Genomic DNA, 21087 nt, shown 5'->3' with positions numbered 1-21087 from the left:
TCTAGATCTTTGAAGAAAGGCTTTCAGTTTTTCCCTATTCATTATGATGCTAGCTGTGTGTCTGTCATATATAACTTTTATTGTTTTGAAGTATGTTTCTTCTATCTCCAGTTTTTTTGTGGCTTTTATCATGAAGGGATATTTATCAAATGCTTTTTCAACATCAATTGAAATGATCATATGGTTTATGACCTTCATTCTGTTGATGTAATATATACATTGATTAATTTGCATATGCTGTACAAACCTTGCATCTCTGGGATCATCCCACTTGGTAATGATGAGGGTTTCTTTTTTTTTTTTTTAACATGTTGTTGAATTCCATTGGCTGAGTTCAACAAATGGAATTCAACAACATAGTGAATTGTATTCACTATGTTGTTGAGGATTTTGCATTAATGCATGTTTTTTGCTGAGAATTTTTACTTCAATCTTCATCAAGAATATTGGCCTCTTTTTTTTTACGTGTCTTTGTAGTTTTGGTACCACGGTAATACTGGCCTTATAGCATGAATTTTGAAGCATTCTGTACTCCTCTATTTTTTGAAATATTTTGAGTATCAGTTCTTCTTTAAATGTTTGGTTAAATTCAGCAGTGAAGCCATCAGGTTCTGGGCTTTTCTTACTGAAATGTTTTTTATTATAGCTTTGATTTCTTTACTTGTTACTGGTCTATTCAGGTTTTGGATTTCTATATAGTTCAATCTTGGCAAGTTTTATTTGTCCAGGAATTTATCCATTTTCTCTAGTTTTTCCAATTTATTAGCATATAGTTGCTCATAGAAGTGTCTAATAATTCTTTGTATTTCTGCAGTACTGGTTGTAATATTAATTTCCTTTTTTATTTATGATTTTATTAATTTGAGTCTTCTCTCTTGCTTTCCTAATTAGTCATTTCAGGAGTTTGCTAATTTGGTTTATTTTTTCAAAAAGTCAACTTGTTATTTCATTCATCTTTTGTATTTTTTAATTTCAATTTTATTTATTTCTGCTCTGATATTTATCTTCTACTAACTTTGAGTGTGGTTTGCTGTCACTTTTCTAGTTCAAGATGCATCATTAAGTTGCCTATTTGGAGTTTTTCTACTTTTTTAATGGAAGTGCTTCTTGCTATAAACTTTCCTCTTCATATTGTTTCTGCCATATTGCATAGGTTTTGATATATTATTTCCATTGTCATTTGTTTTATGACTTAAAAATAATTTCCTTTTAAATTTATTTATGACCCGCTGGTAATTCCAGAGCATACAGTTCAAATTCCATGTGTTTGTATAGTTCCAAGGTTCCTCTTGTTGTTGATTTTACTTTTATTCCATTATGGTCAGATAAGATAGTTGACATGATTTTAATCTAAAGTTTTTGTTTTGAGACTCTTTTTGTGTTCTAACATATTGTCAGTCCTGTAGAATGTTTCATGTGCTCATGAAAAGCAGGTGTATTCTGCAGCAGTTGGGTGAGATGTTCTGTAAAGGTTTATGAGGTCAAATAATAAGAGCTGTATATGACAAACTCACAGCCAATATCATACTGAATGGGCAAAAGCTGGAACATTCCCCCTTGAAAACCAGCACAAAAAAGGATGCCCTCTCTCACCACTCCTATTCAACATAGCATTGGAAGCTCTGGCCAGGCAGTCAGGTGAGAGAAAGAAACAAAGAATATTCAAATAGCAAAAGAGGAAGTCAAACTATCTTTACAGATGATATGATCCTATATTTAGAAAACCCCATCGTCTCAGCCCAAAAGCTTTGTAAGTGGATAAGCAACTTCAGCAGAGTCTCAGGACACAAAATCAATATGCCAAAATTGCTAACATTCCTATATACCAGCAATAGGCAAACAGAGAGCCAAATCATGGATGAACTCCCATTCACAATTGCCACAAAAAGAATAAAATACCTTGGAATACAGCTAACAAGGGAAATAAAGGACCTCTTCAAGGAGAGCTACAAACCACCACTCAAAGAAATCAGAGTCGACAAAAACAAATAGAAAGACATTCTATGCTCATGTATAAGAAGAATCAATATTGTGAAAATGGCCATGCCAAAAGCAATTTATAGATACAATGCTATTCCCATTAAACTACATTGACATTCTTCATAGAATTAATATATATATTTATAGGTAAATATAAATACATATATATATTATAAAGTTCATATGGAACTAAAAAAGAGCCCAAATAGCCAGGTCAATCCTAAGCAAAAAGAACAAAGCTGGAGGCATCATGCTACCCAACTTCAAACTATACAAGGCCGCAGTCACCAAAACAGCATGGTACTGGTAAAAGAACAGAAACATAGACCAATAGAACAGAATTGAGAACCCAAAAATAAGACCACACACACAACCATCTGATCTTTGACATACCCGACAAAAGCAAGAAATGGGGAAAGGATTCCCTGTTTAATAAATTGTGCTGGGATAACTGGCTAGCTATATCCAGAAAATTGAAACTGTACCCCTCCCTTACATCTTATACAAAAATTAACTCAAAATGGATTGAAGACTTAAATATAAAACCCAAAACTATAAAAATCCTAGAAGAAAATCTAGGCAATACCATTAAGGACATAGGCAAAAGCAAATATTTCATGATGAAGACACCAAAAGCATTGCAACAAAAGCAAAAACTGACAAATGGGATCTAATTAAACTAACCAGCTTCTGCACAGCAAAAGAAACTATCATCAGAGTGAACAGACAACCTACAGAATGGGAGAAAATTTCTGGAATCTATTCATCTGACAAAGGTCTGACATCCAGTATCTATAAGGTACTTAAACAAATTTGCAGGAAAAAAAACATTAAAATGTGGACAAAGGACATGAAGAGACACTTTTCAAATGAAGACATACATGCAGCCAACAAACATATTTAAAAAAGCTCAACATCACTGATCATTAGGGAAATGCAAATCAAAAACACCATGAGATACCATCTCACAGCAGTCAGAATGGCTATTATTAAAAAGTAAAAAAAAAAAATAGATGCTGGCGAGGTTGTGGACAAAAAGAATGCTTTTACACCGTTGGTGGAAGTGTAAATTAGTTCAAACATTGTGGAAGACAGTGTGGTGATTCCTCAAAGATCTACAGAAATACCATTTGACTCAGCGATCTCATTACTGGGTATATGCTCTAAAGAAAAGAAATTATTCTGTTATAAAGATGCATGCATGCATATGTTCATTGCAGCACTATTCACAATAGCAAAGACATGGAATCTACCTAAATGTCCATAATTGACAGACTGGTTCAAGAAAATGTGGTACCTATACACCATTGAATACTATGCAGCCATGAAAAGGAATGAGATCATGTCCTTTGCAGGGACATGGATGGAGCTGGAAGCCATTAACTCCAGTACTTTAATGCAGGAACAGAAAACCAAACACCACATGTTCTCACTTATAAGTGGGAACTTAACAATGAGAACACATGGACACAGGGAAAGGAACAACATACACTGGGGCCTGTTGGACGGTGGGGGCTGGGGGGAGGGAGAGCATCAGGAAGAATAGCTAATGGATGCTGGGCTTAATACCTAGGTGATGGGATGATCTGTGCAGCAAACCACTATGGCACACATTTACCCATGTAACAAACCTGCACGTCCCTGAACTTAAAAGTTGGAAATTTTAAAAAATGTCTATGAGGCCCATTTTGTCTATGTACAGTTTAAATCCTATATTTCTTTCTTGATTTTCTGTCTAGATCATGCTACTGATGCTGAAAATGAAGTGTTGGAGTCCTGAATATTGTATTTGAGTCTATCTTTCCTTTTTTATCTAACAATATTTGCTTTATATATATATGGATGCTCTGGTGTTCAGTGCATGTATATTTACAATTGTAACATTCCCTTTCTAGATCTCTTTATTATTATACTTCTGTAGGCTTTTTTTATTCTTTATTTTTTTTTCTGTCTGCATGTCTTAGGTTCTTCTTTTTGCAGCTGTTAACTTGAAGTCTATTTTGTCTGATGTAAATATAATTTTTATTTCTTTCTCTTTCTCCCTTTTTATTGATTCTGTCAGTGAGTTTTACAGTTTTGCATGTCTTTATTATGGGTTTAATCATCTTTTTTCTTCTATATGTAACACTGCTTTGAGTATTTTTTTGTAATGCCTGTCTACTGGTGATTTATTTTCATAGTTTTTGCTTGTCTGTGTAAGATTTTATTTCTCCTTCATTTCTGAAGTACAGTTTTGCTCAGCATAGTATGCTTGGATGGTAGGGTTTTTTCTCTATATATTTTGAATATATCATCCCATTCTCTTCTGGCCTGTAAGATTTCTGCTGAGAAATATGTTATTAGTCTAATGGGGATTCCTTTATATGTAACCTGAAACTTTTTTCTTTCTGTTTTTAAAAGGCTCAGAAGGGCCTATTTGGGCTTAATATATTTGGAGTTCTTTGAGCTTTCTGTACCTGAATAACCGTCTCTCTTCCAAGACTTGGGAACTTTTCTACCATTATTTCATTAAATATATTTTCCTTACCTTTGCCCTTCTCTTTTCCTTCTAGAATGCCCAAAATATGAATGTTTGTTCACTTAATGGCATCACATAAATTCTGTAGACTTCATTTATTCCTTATTCTGTTTTTTTCTTGTCTGCATGTCTTATTTCAAAATATCTATCTTCAAGTTTAAAAATTCTTTCTTCTGCTTGGTCTACTCCGTTGTTGAAGCTCTCAATTATATTTTTTATTTATTTCTTGAATTATTTAGCTCTAGGATTTCTGTTTGGTTCTTTTCTTTGATGCTCAACTCTTTGCTGTATTCAAATCATGAATTGTCCTGATTTCACTGAACTGTATACCTGTGTTCTCTTGTTATCTCACTGAATTTCCTTAATGTTATTATTTTGATTTATTTTTCTGGCATTTTATATATTTCCTTATAATTGAAGTCTCTTACTGGAGAATTATTATTTTTTGAAAAAAAAATATATATATCTTTGTTTTTCATGGTTAATGGGTTTCTACCTTAATTTCTATGCATCCAGTGGAAAAGTTGCCTCTTCCAATTTTATGGAGTATGTTTCACAGAGACTTATTTGTATGAGTGTGTCTTGGGGTGTCTGTTTGGTATGGTGCATTGGCCTTGACTAGTAGTGTAGTTAGCATATCGTTTCTTCAGCTGTAATCCACACTAGTGGTGTCTGCAAGTTTTTCTATGGCCTAGGCTAAGAGCGTTCATGGCAAAAGTAGCATGGCTTTGTCATGGGTGAGCTTATCGTACTGTTTCTTGAGTCAGGTTTCTGACTGTAGCAATTACCAAAAAAACTAATATTCTTTGAATGTTAACAGGAAAGTAATTTCCCTGGAGGTTTTATCTTTCAAATTAAGAAATTGATGCTCTTATTTCTAGATGTCACTGCCATTTATTATGAAAAGCCCATGACTGGAATACCAGATAAAACCAAAGATTTTCATATTTAATTTTATTCTTGATCTTTGATTTTTCTCAGGAGTTGTTCCAGGACAGACTCAAGAATTGGGACTCATATACTCTGCTCCAGTTTTATACCCTTCTTTTATAGGAGCCTCACATCACATCACATCACATCACACCACACCACACCACACCACACCACATCACCGTGGCACTGACTCTTTCATCTCTTTCACATTTAAGGACCTCTTAATTACTTTAGCCTCAACTAGATAATCCAGGATAATCTCTCTATATTAATGTTAATTGACTAGCAACAATAATCCCCTTTGCCATGTAATTTAACATAGTCACTGGTTCCGGGGATTAGGAAGCATGCATGCTTGGGAGGTCATTATTCTGCATATTACAGACAGGATAAACATCTTACTCATCTACACCTGGTTTGGTTCAGTGTGTGTGGTGGAGGGCAGAGGGAGATACAGTTAGCAAAGATTTTCTTATGGTTACATTATATTTTTGCAAAAGAGTATGTATGATTTTGTATAAAATTATTTTGATATTACATATATTTGTACTTGCAGGCGGGTATATGCAAATAGTGTAAATGACAAGCAAGCATGTCAAAAATTTACTTTTAGTTTCCCTGCATTTGTAAGGTGGGGATGATGAATACTTCAGAGTTGTGTGTAGACTTGAGAGTGGAGAAGATGTGGATTCTAGTTCTAACTATGGTACTTACTGAGGCTAATGACATCAACCTCATCTTCCTCTTGAAAAATTAGTCAGTTAACCAGATTAAATTGAAAGCATCTTTTTGCTTTTTAATACATTTCAACAAGTAATACATCAATGTTTGGAATCATTAGGTTACAGAATTATTAACTCATTAGCTTGTCTCAGAAAGAAAATTTTAATTTACTATTGGTTTTTGTACAACATGTAATAAATTCCTGACTCATATGACAAACTTGTTTTAAAGAATATCAGATTTTATGTTTCTTTATCCTGGCTTGATAAAACCCATTGTCTCAGGACTTTTCTTCTAAATAGAAAAGTAGTCTGAAGGCTCGTCCTGACTTATTTTAAGACTGTAGTATTTCTGTTCTGCCAGTTAATATGTTTTCACTTTTTCTTTCTATTTTCCTTTTATATCCAATACATTTCAGTATGAAATTTTGTGATGGGCCACTAGTCTGATGTGCACAGTTTAGCCAGGAATAAATATTAGTGGATTCAAAATAGGCACTCAAACTATCTGTCCCGATTTTTTAAATGTTGTTGGTTTTTTTTCTTTTTTTTTTTTTTTTTCAAATTTCAACTGATGAATGAAAGTAGCTGCCTAGAAAATAATGAGGTGGGTGCCAAACCTGGGTTGGTTGAAGGAGTCATAGCACCTGTGCCATGCTATAACTTAGATAAGTGACCTTATCTAAGCCCATGGCTTCAAATGACAATGAAACTGGTGAATTTATCTTTTAGGAATGGAAGGGCTATAAAGATATTTGATGACAGAAAACTAAGAGGATTTGTCACCAGAACGTCTACCTTTTAAAAGGGGGCTAAAAAAAATTCCCTGGCCAAGAAAAATAAATTAAAAAAGAAAGTTTAAAACACCAAGATTAAAGAAAACACAGTGGAAAGAGAAAAAATGAATAAATTCATCTTCCTTTTCCTCTTCAGTTTGGTAAATGTATCTGACAGTTGAAGTTACAATTATGACATTATCAGCTGTGATTGTAAACTTGATTTCAGTGGCATTTGAAGCCATGGGCTTAGACAAGGTCACTTAGGAATAGTGTAGATATCAGGACAAGTAAGACCTCTGAGACAGCCATGAGGGAACTTGACATGGCAAGCAAATGATGGGGAGCCCCACCCAGTGACTGTCTTCACACTAGCAGCTCTCAGTGAAGGCTTCTGTATTAGCCATTCTTGTGTTGCCATAAAGAAATAGAGGGGCTCTGCACAGTGGCTCACACCTGTAATCCCAGCACTTTGAGAGGCAGAGGTGGGTGGATCACGAGGTCAGGAGATTGAGACCATCCTGGCCAACACGGTGAAACCCTGTCTCTACTAAAAATACAAAAAATTAGCCGGGCATGGTGGCAAGTGCCTGTAGTCTCAGCTACTCAGGAGGCAGAAGCAGAAGAATCACTTGAAGCCAGGAGGTGGAGGTTGCAATGAGCCGAGATCGCACCACTGCACTCCAGCCTGATGACAGAGCGAGATGCCATCTCAAAAAAAAATAAAAAATAAAGGTAATTAATAAAAGAGATTTAATTAGCTCATAGTTCTGCAGGGTGTACAGGCATGGCACTAGTATCTGGTTAGCTTCTGGTGAGGCCTCTGGAAGCTTACAATCATGGCAAGAGGCAAAGGGGGAGGAGGCGTGTCACATGGTGAGAGTGGGAGCAAGTAGGGGAGGCGCCATACACGTTCAAACAACCATATCTTGCATGAACTCAGAGCAAGAACTCACTAATCACCGAGAGAATGGTGTTAAACCAGGAGTGTCCAATCTTTTCGCTTCCCTAGGCCACATTGGAAGAAAAAGAATTGTCTTGGGCAATACAAAAAATATACTAACGATGGGTGATGAGCTAAAAAAAAATTGCAAAAAAACTCAATGTTTTAAGAAAGTTTATGAATTTGTATTGGGCCATATTCAAAGCCATTCTGGGCTGCATGCAGAGTGCTGGCCATGGGTTGGACAAGCTTCTGCTACACCATTCATGAGGAATCTGCCCCATGATCCAATCACCTCCTACCAGGTCCTATCACCAACGTCGGGAATCACATTTCAACATGAGGTTTTCAGGGGACAAACATCCAAACCATATCAGCTTCCCTGTGCCAAGCATGGATGGAGCTGAGAGCTTCACCTGGGTTACTTACAAAATATACATGTTTTATACAATAATATTAATAGTACAAAATAATTACTTTGTACCAAAAATTAATTGTACAAAATATTAATTAAAATATTTAACATAACCTTTGTACAATGTATATAAAAATATAAATATCCCATAAAATTTGATAATAGCATATGCTATTTTATTTCTATAATATAGAAACTCAATACTCAGCAACTTTGTTCACGTTAGAACACTTTTATTTGTAATTATTGATATGTTGGGTCACAAACCTGCCATTTTACTTTGTGATTTCTGCTTGTCTGTTTTTTTTCTTTTTTTGTCATTGTTGTTTTGTACGTCTTGCTTTCATGTGTGTTACTTTAATTTTTTTTTTTTAGAATTCCATTGAGGTTTATCTGTGGTATTTTTGACTATATCTCTGTGTGCAGACATCTTAGTGGATGCTGTAGGTTTTACATCACATGTAATAACTTATCATGGTTTAGTGGGGTCAGAATTTTAGTACTTTGAAAGATGTATGGAAACCTTATTCCTTGATCCCCTGTATGTCTCTTTACCCTCCTCTGTTCCTTATATAGTTGTCTTAAATATTTATCTATATACACTTAGAATCACATCTGATAATGTCATAATTTTAACTTCAACTGTCAAATAAATTTACCAAACTGAAGAGGAAAAGGAAGATGAGGTTATTCGTTTTTTCCCTTTCCGTTGTGTTTTCTTTAATTTTGGTGTTTTAAAGTTTCTTTTTTAATCTTTTTTTTTTTTTCCTGGATAGAGAATTTTCTTGAGGCCCTTTTTAAAAGGTAGATCTTCTGGTGACAAATCCTCTCAGTTTTCTTTCATCAAATGTCTTTATAGCCCTTCCATTCCTAAAAGATAAATATACCAGATATAAAAACCAGAATCAAAAGTTATTTTATTTCATCACATAGATAGTGTTGCGCCACTTTTCTGTGGCTTTCATCTATTTCTGATGTTTCCTGCTTCCATTTGTATTGTTTTCCCTCCTATAGATAAGCTATTTCCTCTAGCTGCTTTCAAAATTTGTTCTTTCTTTTAATTTTCAGATATTTTACCATGGTATACCTTAGTTTGGATTCTTTGTGTTTATCTTGGTTAGTTTTATTCACTGAAAGTTTGTGTCCCCTCAAAATTCATATGTAGACATCCTAAATTCAATGTGATGTTATTTGGAGTTTAGGCCTTTGGGAAGTAATTAGGGTTAGATTAAGTCATGAGGCTGGGGCCCTCATGTTGAGATCAGAGGCCTTATAAAAAAAAAAAAGAGAGAAAGAGAGAGGGAGAAGGAGACAAGAGATATCTTTTTCTTCTCTCCAACATGTGAAGATACAATGAGATGATGTCCATCTACAGCCAAAAAATGTCTTCAGCAGAACTCAACTATGCTGGTATTCTGATCATGGTCTTCCAGCCTCTAGTATTGTGAGCAACACATTTCTGTTTTTATAAACCACCATTCTATGGTATTCTGATACAGTAGCCCAAAATGGCTAAGAGATTTTGGGTTTGCTTGAATTTAGAAATCTGTGGGTTTTTGCCCATTGCCAAATTAAGGAAGTTTTCAGTCTTTGAGACCTTTCTCAAAGTTGCCTATTTCTTGTCTCCTTCTGGGACTCTGATAACACAAAAATTAGGCCTTCAGTTATAATACTACAGGTCCCTGAGGCTGTGTTTATGGTTTTTTCCTGCTTATCTCTTTGAATTTTTTATGTGGTTATTTTAAGTTTCAGTTCTAAAATTTCCATTCAGTTCTTTCATGTATTTTAATTTCTTGGCTGAGATTATTTTTAAAATTTGTTTCATATATGTTTGTAAGTAATATACTGGAAGCATTTTTATGATGACTGCTTTAAAATCTTTTCTGAATAATTCCAACATCTTTGTCACTTTTGTTCTGGAATCTTCTAATTATCTTTTACATTTAAGTTGAGATTTTTCCTGGTTCTTTGTATACCAAATGATTTCTAAATGAACCAGGACATTTTAGGCATTATGAGACTCTAGAACTTATTTACCTTTTCTGTCTTAGCTAGCTTCCTCAGACACTACTCCAGCAAGGCAAGGGAGTGAGGGAGGGACACTGCATTACTGCCAGGTGACGGTAGAAATAAAGATTTCCTCTCCATCTCTGTTGATACCTAGGCAGGGGAATGTTCCTCATTACTACTGGCTGGAAGGTGGATTCTGAGTCACCACTAGGCCTCCACTGATAGCCTGTCTCGGAGGCAGAAGTGACTTGTTACTGTTTCCCACATGGCCTCCACAAGCACCACCTGGTATGGAAAAGAGGGTGCTTCTTCATTGCTGCTTTTAGAGTAGGTCCAGCTCCCCATTTGCTCTCCAGTCATATCAAGTTGTGGAAGGAGAGTAAGGGGCTTATTACCACAAGCTGGGGATGAAAGTTCCAACTTCTGCTATTCTGAGATACTATTCTGGAGGAGGGTTGGGACACCTTGTCACAGCCTGGCAGATGTGAAGATCTAAAGATCTAAGCTCTTCACTTGAGGTAATAGTGTTTTCTGTGGTACTTGACTACAGTAGAGTGGTTATTGTCTAAATGTTTTCTGCTTTGGTAGACTATTTCCTTGACCTTTGCCTAAAATAATAGGCTTTTGTTGGGAAATTCTCATATGTGCCTGTTAGTATTTCTATGTTGATGGCGTTTTCAGCTAAAAGTCTGCAAATTATAAAGCAAAAAAGAAAACTTAGAGGATTCGTCACTATACAATTTATTGAGTCCCTACCACATCTGCCTTGTCTCTCCAGGTCTGAGTTTTCATATATTTGATATATAATGTTCAGGGTTTATAGTTTTTCTTAGTAGAAGGAATAGGGCAAAATACATTTACTCCATTTTTCTGGAAGCAGAAATTAGTTTACTTTCTGTAAAAAAGCAGTCGGTGAATTTCTGTCTAAATTCTCTGCCTTTTCAAGAGGAACTGGGCTTTACTTCCCAGATTAACATCTGAGCAACAATAGACCTACAGGTGGCATTACTCTCTGTATAGGTAGAGAATAGGCTGAATATTAAATGTTAAGGAGCAGAATCACTGGAATTTAAACGAGGAAGGAGACTTAGTTTTTATTCACGTTAACCAGCCACCTGATGACATGCAACAGTGCATTTGTTCATCAACATACCTTTTAGATGGCCTTTCTGCTTCTTTTTTGAATGGCTTTAATGCTAAAGAAAGCAAGTGTTTATCAAATAATCTATTTTTTAGATAATTCATTATTAGAAGTTAATTCATTATTAGAAAGATAATTTATTATAAGATAATTCATTATTAGAAAGAACAAAACGAGTCTTTTCTAATAAAAGAATAAATAAATTTAAATGTATTGAACTTTCATTGTTGTATATCATGTAGGGTAATTTTATACACATGTTGCATTTTACAAGACTCAAATCGTGTAATTTTATATACATCATGTAGGGTAATTTTATATACATTTTATAAGGTAATTTTATATACATTATGCATTTAATTCTTGTTTTTAATTTTATTATTATTATACTTTAAGTTTTAGGGTACATGTGCGCAATGTGCAGGTTTGTTACATATGTATACGTGTGCCGTGTTGGTGTGCTGCACCTATTAACTCGTCATTTAACATTAGGTATATCCCCTAATGATATCCCTCCCCCCTCCCCCCACCCCACAACAGTCCCCAGAGTATGATGTTCCCTTTCCTGTGTCCATGTGTTCTCATTGTTCAATTCCCACCTATGAGTGAGAACATGCGGTGTTTGGTTTTCTGTCCTTGCGATAGTTTGCTGAGAATGGTGGTTTCCAGTTTCATCTATGTACATTTAATTCTTGTAAGTAGCCCTCTGCCTTAGCCAGTTCGAGCTGCTATTAACAAAATATCTTATCTTGGGTAATTTATAAATAATATAAATGTATTTCTCATAGCTCTGGAGGCTGGAAAGTTGAAGATTGAGATGGTACCAGATTTGGGGTTGAGTGAGAGCCCATTCCAAACAGACAATTTCTCCTGGCTTCTCTCTCATGAGGCAGAAGTGTGAAAGAAGGATGAACAGAGTCCTTACATGTCAAAAGAGATGGAACAGCTCAGCAGCCTTTGGGAGCCTCTTTTTATAGGGAAATTGATTCCATTCACGAAAGTAGGGTCCACATGACTTAGTCACTTCCCCCAAAGACTCCCTCTCTTAATACCATTACATAGGGAATTAAGTTTCAACATAAATTTATTTTGTAGAGACATAAACATTCAAACTATAGCATTCTGTCCCTGGTCATCCCCACGAATATATGGTCTCACGTACTAAGTACATTTATTTCATCCCCCAAATCCCAAAGTCTTAACTGATTCCAGCATCCACTCTAAAATCTAAATCCAAAGTCTCATCTGAGTATCATCAAAATCAGATATGGTATGGCCAATTGTCTAATATTGAACCACCTTTAATATCCTCATCCTTTCAACATATTTTATTATTCTTTTAGCATACTGTTCATTTGTTTATGTACTATTGAATAGTTTCCCTAACAGAGTATCCTTGCTGTCCTATATATTTTGTTTAATGAAACTCAGAAAGAATTCAGAAACTTGTTGTTTCCTGTACTTAAAAAATCTAAATAAGAATTATGTGCTTTTTAATGATAAAGACTAGATATTAAAATTTTCTGTATTCAGTGACATTGGAGGTGATAATGAGAGGTGGTTGGAGACAGTTACATATCAAATTCTTTTGCTTCTTAGGGTTATTTTCTATTCAACTTTCCCTCAGCATCTTGAGTTAAATTTGGCAGTCTGTTATCTGACAATAATACTGATATTGCTGGAATTTTCACAATCAGAACAGAGTTTTACTTAAATTTCTTGCCCTTTAAAATACATTATGCTGCACCCTTTATGAAATCCACTCAAGTTTTTATAAAGAATGGTGAAGGACTTAGGGAGGAAGAGAACTGAGCAATGAAAAAAGAGGAGAAAAGAGAATAGTGAGTGTTATGGAGAAGAGATCTAGAACTACATTTATGCCCCTGGAAACCAGGATTAATAGTTTTGGAAATTTTAAGAATTCCCCAGCACCTGCAACTCCCTCTCGTTTGTTATATATTCCTTGTTTTCCTAAAGTTACAAGAATATCAATGTAAGATGTAAAAATAATTTTAAGAATTTGCATTTGTGCTATGCAATCTAAGACAGAAGAGGAACAATGGAACTCTTTCCCCTTGGCAGCTGGCTTTATTAAGATAAAGGAGGAGGGAAGCCTGCTGGAAGCATCAATGAGCAGGAGTCCCAGATATTCTTAGATTGTATTAATGGCCCTCAAATTCTAGACTCAGAAACACTCTCAAAGAGAAGCAACAATCAGAAATTGCATGCTATTAATATTTTATTGGTATACTGAAGAAAGAGTTATGACCATATTATTTCAATGTCATGGCTTTCTGAAGGAAGTTATCTTCTTATTTATTTTCTGAAACAAACAAACAAACAAACAAACAAGGACATTTATACACAAGATACAACATGGCAAAACTTATCTAATTTCTTGATGATATTACTAAAGTAAATTATTGCTTTCAAGATTAAGAAAACATTATTTTTATGGTGTTTATGTTTTGGTTACTGTTCAAAACATTCAAGGTTATATTTAGGAAAATGACTGCAACTTGAACCTATAGTAGTGAAAAACTAATAGAAGCCTACATATCAATTAATAGTGGTTGATTGAAGAAATCATGGTACAGTCACACAAGAGAATAGTATACAATTGTAACAACAAAAGAAAAATGTACAAATAAATCACCAGGAAGATCTATAGGTCTCTGTGAAATTATAAAGTTATCTAAGACATATATTATTTGAAATAAGCAAATACAGATCTGCATATAAAACAATATATCATTTGTGGGAAAAATAATGACGTATGCTTATATACATATAAATATTTCCAGGAGGATGTTCAAAAAATTAATGGTGGTGACGTCTGGTGAGGGGTGTGGGTAAGTAGGATAAGGCATCACTTTAAGATTTAGCTTCATACCATTCTGTTCAGTTATATTTTTTTTTCCTTGAGCATGTACTAATTTCAAAATAAGTATTTTAAAAATTAAATAAGATATAGGAGCATCAAGTTCAAGTATCATTTAGCAGGGACACTGGACCTGAGAGGCTGGTGTGAGGCAGGACTGAGCAAAGAGTCCTCTGGTGGAAACCTGAGAGAAACCTGAGATGGAGAGTTCTTGGGTTTGAGAAGGCAGACTCAAAGACAGGAGGCAGAGCACCAAAGGGAGAACACACCCCACTTCCTCATTACCAACTCATTTTAATGAGACAAGTCATCTTAAGAAAAAAGTTGGGGAGGTCAGTATTTCATAAGATAAGAATTCTTTGAACAGCTTGTTAAAAATACAAGGACTTGAAATCTTATCCAAGAAGATCTGAATACAAATCTTTAGAAATGGGGTCCAGGCTTACGTAATTTCAACATATTTCCAATTGATTTGTGAACAGGATAAAGTTTGAGAACAGTAGCAGTTTGGGCATTTAATGGAGAATGAACTGGAATCATACCTGTCACTGAATTCTAGATTACCAGAGTGGCTGGTCCTGCGGATGTCTTGGTGGTCTGTCCCTCTGGAAGAATGGTGGTGGTACTTCCTCCAGGCGGACAGGAGGAAATCGGGGTACAGAGAGGTGATGGCCTCCTCGTCGGGGTGGTCGTTGTTGATTTTGAAAAGGTGGTGGGGGAGGATGGTGGTGATGGCCTCCTGGTTGTGGTGGTCTCTGCTGAGGACCATCATCTTGGTTACCACTATCGCCAGGGGGTCTAGGTAGGAGTCCTTCAAGCGGAGGTCTCTGGGATCCCTGATCTGGGCTCTGACTTGAGTCCTCTACATCTGTGTGAGTAATTAATGGACAAGAATGCATGAGCTCAGTGAAGAAAAACTCTCCTCTCTTTATACTTCTCTCACCTTACCACACAGTCCTGTTTTCCCCAAACCTGCTGCTTGACTGTCAACTTCCCTTGTGCCCACTGTTTTTTTTTTCTTTTTATGCAGCTCTTCACTTAATCCATGTAAGAGTGATATGGAAAGTCTCATTTATTTGCTCCTGTGACAAGTATGTTTCCTTAAATTTGAAAAGAGGGGTTCTTGCATATCTTAGAGTTGCCAGAGGATGTCTCCAAGGACAGAAAAAAAAAAGCAAAAGCATTATAGCTTTCAGTTATGTTACTGGTTATTTATTTAATTTTGGTTGCTGTAATAACTTACAAACTGTGACTCCATCTCTGGGCACCTAAGACTTATGTGGAAACTAGAGCTGATTTCCCAGGCTCCTGGAACCAAGTAGAGAAATACTAAGAGACAGAAGAGAAAGACAATGTGAAAGCCTGTACGTGATCACTAAACAGCTGTGGCAAGTATTTATCATCTGTGGTGACACAGCTGAGTGGGTCAACACAGAGAAAAGACATTCATGCACTGATTTTTTTGTTTTGTTTTGCATTACTCCCTGAAGCCACATAACTGTGCAGGGGAATATTGGGGGAAGAAAGAAGCAGTTAAGGATGGAGGAGTCAGAATGAGAACACTTCTCATTTGTTCATCATCTCTCAGCAGTCATTCCAGCCTGGGCAAAAAGCCTGCCCACTCCTATTGTCCTCAAAGCCAGGCATCTCTGGATTCAAGTTGGTGGCCAGAATAGTCACCAATGGTCCCCAGAATCGAAGATGGGTAAGAATTGCCTGTATATTTAGGGGCACTAATATTAATCAATGCCTGACCCCTCTTACCACCTCCTCCCAAAAAAGTGATGAGAAGAAGACACTGAAAGAAACTAAAAAAAATTCTAGTGGAAAAAAAAAGAAAAGAAATTGATTGAGGATCATTGGGATTTACCTGGTGTGGTGGAAGTAAAGTCTTCATAGATCACATCTAAGAAAAGAAGCACAGGATGAAGTGAACATAACCTCATAAATCTTTCAGGACTCATAGTGGTCTATAGGGAAAGGGGTCTTCTGGCCACACCCTGTGCATCCCCTAAGTTACCTAATCAACCATCTTTTGTGAAGCTGCTGGAAGGGGAGGAAGATGTTAGGGGAGGCAGGGTTGTTACTACCGCTGAGCATCAACCATGAATTCAACATAGAAGAGTCCCTTTCTGTCATCCTTAGGATCCCTCAAACCCTAATCCTAATTTAGGCAAACTGCTCTTAGTATTTTCATGTCGTATTTTAGTTCTGCTGCCTTCTTCCTTCTTTAAATATTTTGATCATATTCACAAGCTTTCCCAAGAGGAGCAACCAGGAGTAAATATTTGGATACAATCTTACACATACTGCTTGCAACATATTGAAATTTTAAATGTGATTGGAAGAAAAATGGGAATTTGGGGACCTGATATTTCTATACCACTATGTAGAAAGACACAAATGTATTATCCAGTCCTCTATGTCTGAAAGTACTCTGATGTTTGTTTATCTCTTTCATTGATTCTGCATCCCCCGTACAGCAAGGACATCATCATCGCTGTCCACTGAGATTACTGTAGCATCTTCATAGCTGGACTTCCCTGGATCAGTCTTGCATTCTCCACTGCATCCTTCACAGCACAGCCAGGTCTTTCTAAAAATGCAAATCTTACTTTGTCATTCCTCTAACTGAAATTCTCTATTGGGTTCCAAGTGTATATCAAATAAAGTATAAGGCCTTGGCATGGAATGAGGGCACAACAGATGTCATCCTTGGAATGAGAGCTCCAAAGCCCTACCCTTCTTCTCAACCTCCTTCCTTCCCTCCTACTCTTCCTCTGCAGTGGTGTAGGGTGGACCCCTGAGGCCCTAGAAGACTCACGGCCCCTCATCCCACTCCCCATTTCCTTTTTTTAAAAAATTATTTTTTTACCATTATCTGTGCTCTGAGCTGAGCTCAGAGCCAGAAGGACCACTGATAGCAGGACCAGCAGCATCTTGAAGGAGACTCTGGAGTTGCTCCCAACTCTCTGCTGAGAGAAAAATGGCAGCTCCCTTTATAAACATGAGCAGAACAATGGCACCTTTCAGCTCCATACTGGGTGGACCTCACCACCTGAAAGATTAGGTTTTGCTCTCCTCTCATAAAGTTGAATGCATCTCTTATTACTTTTTGGGACTTTAGCCCAGCAGGATGTGGTGGTAGGATGTGGTTAGGTACAACCTGTGACTTGAGCATAGTTTCTGAAGAAACAGTATCCAAGCAATCAGCACAAATACAATTGAAGTTTGGTCATCATTTGATTTTCAATCAGGTTAGACAGTTACTTGGTCCTTCCCCTGCATTGGTTGTCTGTGTGCACATGTGCTCACATTTGTATATGTGTGTCAGCAGTGATCCTATAGCCAGAAGTGAAAATGATTAATATCTCTAGCTATTAGTGTAGCATAAATTCCATTTTTATGGCATATATACCTATATAGATGATAGGTAGCTTAATTTCATAATAATATGGTAATAATACAGAGATCATTTCTGTTTAATGTTGAGTTGTGTAAGGACAACACACACTTGGGCACACGTGGATGACAGAAGGTTTACCCTCAGGCTACTCTGGCCCAAAGAGATTAAGATTCTCCTAATCTAGCACTAACCAGAGATACTTTATTGTTGTAGAACACAGGTATTAAAACATTCTATCTTTATTAATATCCTGGGGGTTAGTAAAATAAAATTGGCCACAGAAAGCACCATTAGATTTTTGCATCAGAACAGTGTGAATACACAGTTCCTTGAACAAGCTATGCGATTTTATGTCCTAAGACTTCTTCCACGGTCTTTCTCTTTTCTAGAATGTTCTATAAGATTCAGTTTAGGTCATACTTCTTGTACCAAATATTTTATTCACACTGGCTATTGAGTGGACACAATAATACAATCTAATTAGATGGTATGATAGCCTGTTGAAAGCCTCAAGTATTGCATTGATTTTCTATGTTTTAATTAGTTTCCATGCTATTTGCTTCTCAGATTGCCTTCACCAAAGATTATTTTCTCGGCAATATTCTTATTCTTATTCACTCTTGTGCTGAACCTTACTTGTTGATATGTTATATTGTGAATCAATCCTCCCTATGTTTTATATCTGGCTGCTTTCTTCATGTGTTCTGGGAGAAATCTTTATTTGATTTTCTAAACAAGGTTCTGTACTTCTCTTCGCTTGCTTTCTTCATTTTTGTTTTTAAAATTTGGCACCAAGGTTTTGTGTTTCTAAAAAGTTTGATAGGGTCCTGAGTTGGTAGCTCAATCTTCACCTGCTGACTTTTCTGTTCTATCTAGTAGTTTTCTGCTTATATTTTCATGGAACCCCTAGATCATTCAGTATCACCAGCTGCCACTTTTCATTACAGACCTTGTATAGGTCTTGTATGATTGTTACATTTTTGTACAGGACTGGTGATAATTTGAGGATAGCTTGGTTGGAAGTATGACAGAGTTGGGGGAATGTGACTGGAAATCTTAAAGACAGGCCTCTTGACCATTGTGGATAAGTGGATCCTGTGCTGTGCAGATGAAGGTCTGGTCTGGCTCTTCTGAAGTGTTGGAGGTAATATTATAGGAAGATTTTCTAATCAATGGTGTTTGTTATGGATAACTTTACTTTGGCAAGGTGACCAAAAAAATAAATATTTTCTCTGGCATAATTACAGACATATTTTGAAGGTGAAATATATTATGAGTTAGCAATTCTTCTCTATGTGGGAAGCACAAGAATTCTAGCTGTGCTTTATGGGTTTTATGGGTGAGAGAGAGTAGTTATTTGGGCCTACAGATCCAGCTGTGTTACTAGGATTGCTGCCTTTGATTTCACCAGACACTGTTTAACATGGGAACTGGAGATAAGCAGTCCTGCCTAGGTGGCTCATGGTAGACCATCAGGTAGGAAAGGAAGGTCAGAGAGAAGGAGCAGAGGGGCATGCCATGCAGACATGATTCACTGTGTGGGTGGCTGAGGAAACTGCAGTCCTGGTGGAAAGCAGGCTTCTCCTTGGCTGGTGAGTGCAGGAAGACAGCAGATGATGCCTGAAAATATCACTCAGCTCAGACCCTTACCCTGACATTCTCCAATGTAAGCAAGGAGAGAAAGAGATGAATGTATCAGGAAATAATAAATATCAGCTATGATCTCACCACACACAACCACAACAGAGGTGACAGAGGAGCTGAAACAGACACTGTCAGTGAGTGAGGGTGGGGTCAAATTGAGAAGCAGGACTGCAGCAGGAGCTTAGGCACTTGTAGGTGTGTGGACGCTCTCAGCAATCCACTTGCTTTTTACAACAGATGAAAACTTAACATATCCCTAATATAATTCTTGATTTCTGCTTCCTAAAACCTGCTCTCCTTCATGCTAATTTGTTATGGCTACCCTAAAAAAATGCCCCACAAGTCGCTTAAACAACAGAAATTTACTTTCTGTTGAGTTCTGGAGCTTGAAGTACAAGATTAAGGTGTCAACAGGTTTGGTGTCTTCTGAGGCCCTGTCTCCTTCACTTCTAGATGACCGGTTCTTGCTGTGTCTTCACATGGGGTTTTATTTGTAGACGTGCATCCCTGGTGCCCCTCTGTGCTCTGTGCTAATGTTCTTTTCTTCTGAGGACAGGTGTCAGATTGGATTAGCACCAAACCTATCAGCCTCATTTTAACCTAATCCCCTCTTTAAAGGCCCTACTGCAAATAAAGTCATATTCAGTGGTATCAGGGGTAAGGGATTCACCATGAGAGTTTGGAGGAAACACAATTTAGCTGATAACACCTCACAATCTTTTCTCAGTTCATGACGTTTCACTCAACCTTTCAAAAGCATAAGTGTCACTCTTGACTGTTTAGTCCCCTCCGTGTACTGCCCTTTGCAAATCCAATTGGCTCTACCTTCAAATGATATCCCATATATGATCAGTTGCATAATCTCTACCAGAAGACCCTGGGTCAGGCCATGAATCTCCCTGCTGGAGGACTTTAACAGTCTCCAACTGATCTTGGTGACATTCTTGCCCCTCACCACATTCCATGGTTCTCCTTAAAACAGCCAGAGTGATCTTTTAAAAATAGAATTTAGAACATCAGCAAGATGGCTGACTAGAGTTCCCTGGCACTCATTTCCCCACAAAAAGAAATCAAGAAAACAAACAATTTTATGTCAGCTAGTGTGATGTAAAAAGTATGCTGGAGACCACCAGGGGAACAGAAAAACCTCTGTGAAGTACAGAAACTCAATATAGCATCCTGCCTCTGACATACTCTCTCTTCAGTTAAGGTTGGCTCAGGGTCATCAGTAACTCCATTCTACAGGAAAAAGTAAGCTGTAGTTCCCCAGCGGTCCTCATTGCCATAAAAAATGTCAACAATCTTTGCCCCACTGTTCTCACTGGCACCAAAACCAGTCTGGAGAGCAGTTGGGATTTCCGAACTGCATCACCTTACATAGTAAGAGCTCACCTTGAGCACCCTCTGCCCCTGCAATGTAAGGTGCTATGGCTCAGTGCCATCTCCAAACTGAACCTACATAGAGCGTATGTCTTGCTTTGAGCATCAGTAGCACCCAGCTCTCTATCACTTGAGGCCCCACCATCATTCCAACACATTCATACAGGTATCTGCAGCACCATGACCCTAGCTTCCCAGAGCCTAGCCAGATAAACTAATCAAGACCCCGGCATCCGAACTGATGTGATGCACCACCAATCCAGGGAAGAAGTGAACAGCAGGAAGCCACCCATCTGCCTACTAGCCATGACACCCACATGCACCCACACCTCACAACC

At 37.1% G+C, this 21087-nt stretch overlaps 2 protein-coding genes across 3 annotated transcripts in view; both read right to left on the bottom strand.

Annotated features, from left to right (window-relative positions):
* LOC129483360 (salivary acidic proline-rich phosphoprotein 1/2-like) overlaps positions 1-21087 on the bottom strand; it is a 175748-nt gene that overhangs the window by 27851 nt on the left and 126810 nt on the right. The gene's annotated exons all lie outside the window — the stretch shown is intronic.
* PRR4 (proline rich 4) lies at positions 14862-17627 on the bottom strand. Its single transcript, XM_055280649.2, has 3 exons — positions 17195-17627; positions 16190-16225; positions 14862-15187 (listed from the first exon to the last, which is right to left on the bottom strand). The coding sequence occupies exons 1-3, from the start codon at positions 17256-17258 to the stop codon at positions 14880-14882; spliced, it is 408 nt and encodes a 135-aa protein (XP_055136624.1). The 5' UTR covers positions 17259-17627; the 3' UTR covers positions 14862-14879.

The sequence above is a fragment of the Symphalangus syndactylus genome, chromosome 5, assembly GCF_028878055.3.
Source record: "Symphalangus syndactylus isolate Jambi chromosome 5, NHGRI_mSymSyn1-v2.1_pri, whole genome shotgun sequence".
NCBI lineage: Eukaryota > Metazoa > Chordata > Mammalia > Primates > Hylobatidae > Symphalangus > Symphalangus syndactylus.
Note: the sequence above shows the minus strand (reverse complement) of the source record. Positions and strands in the feature narration are given on the sequence as shown.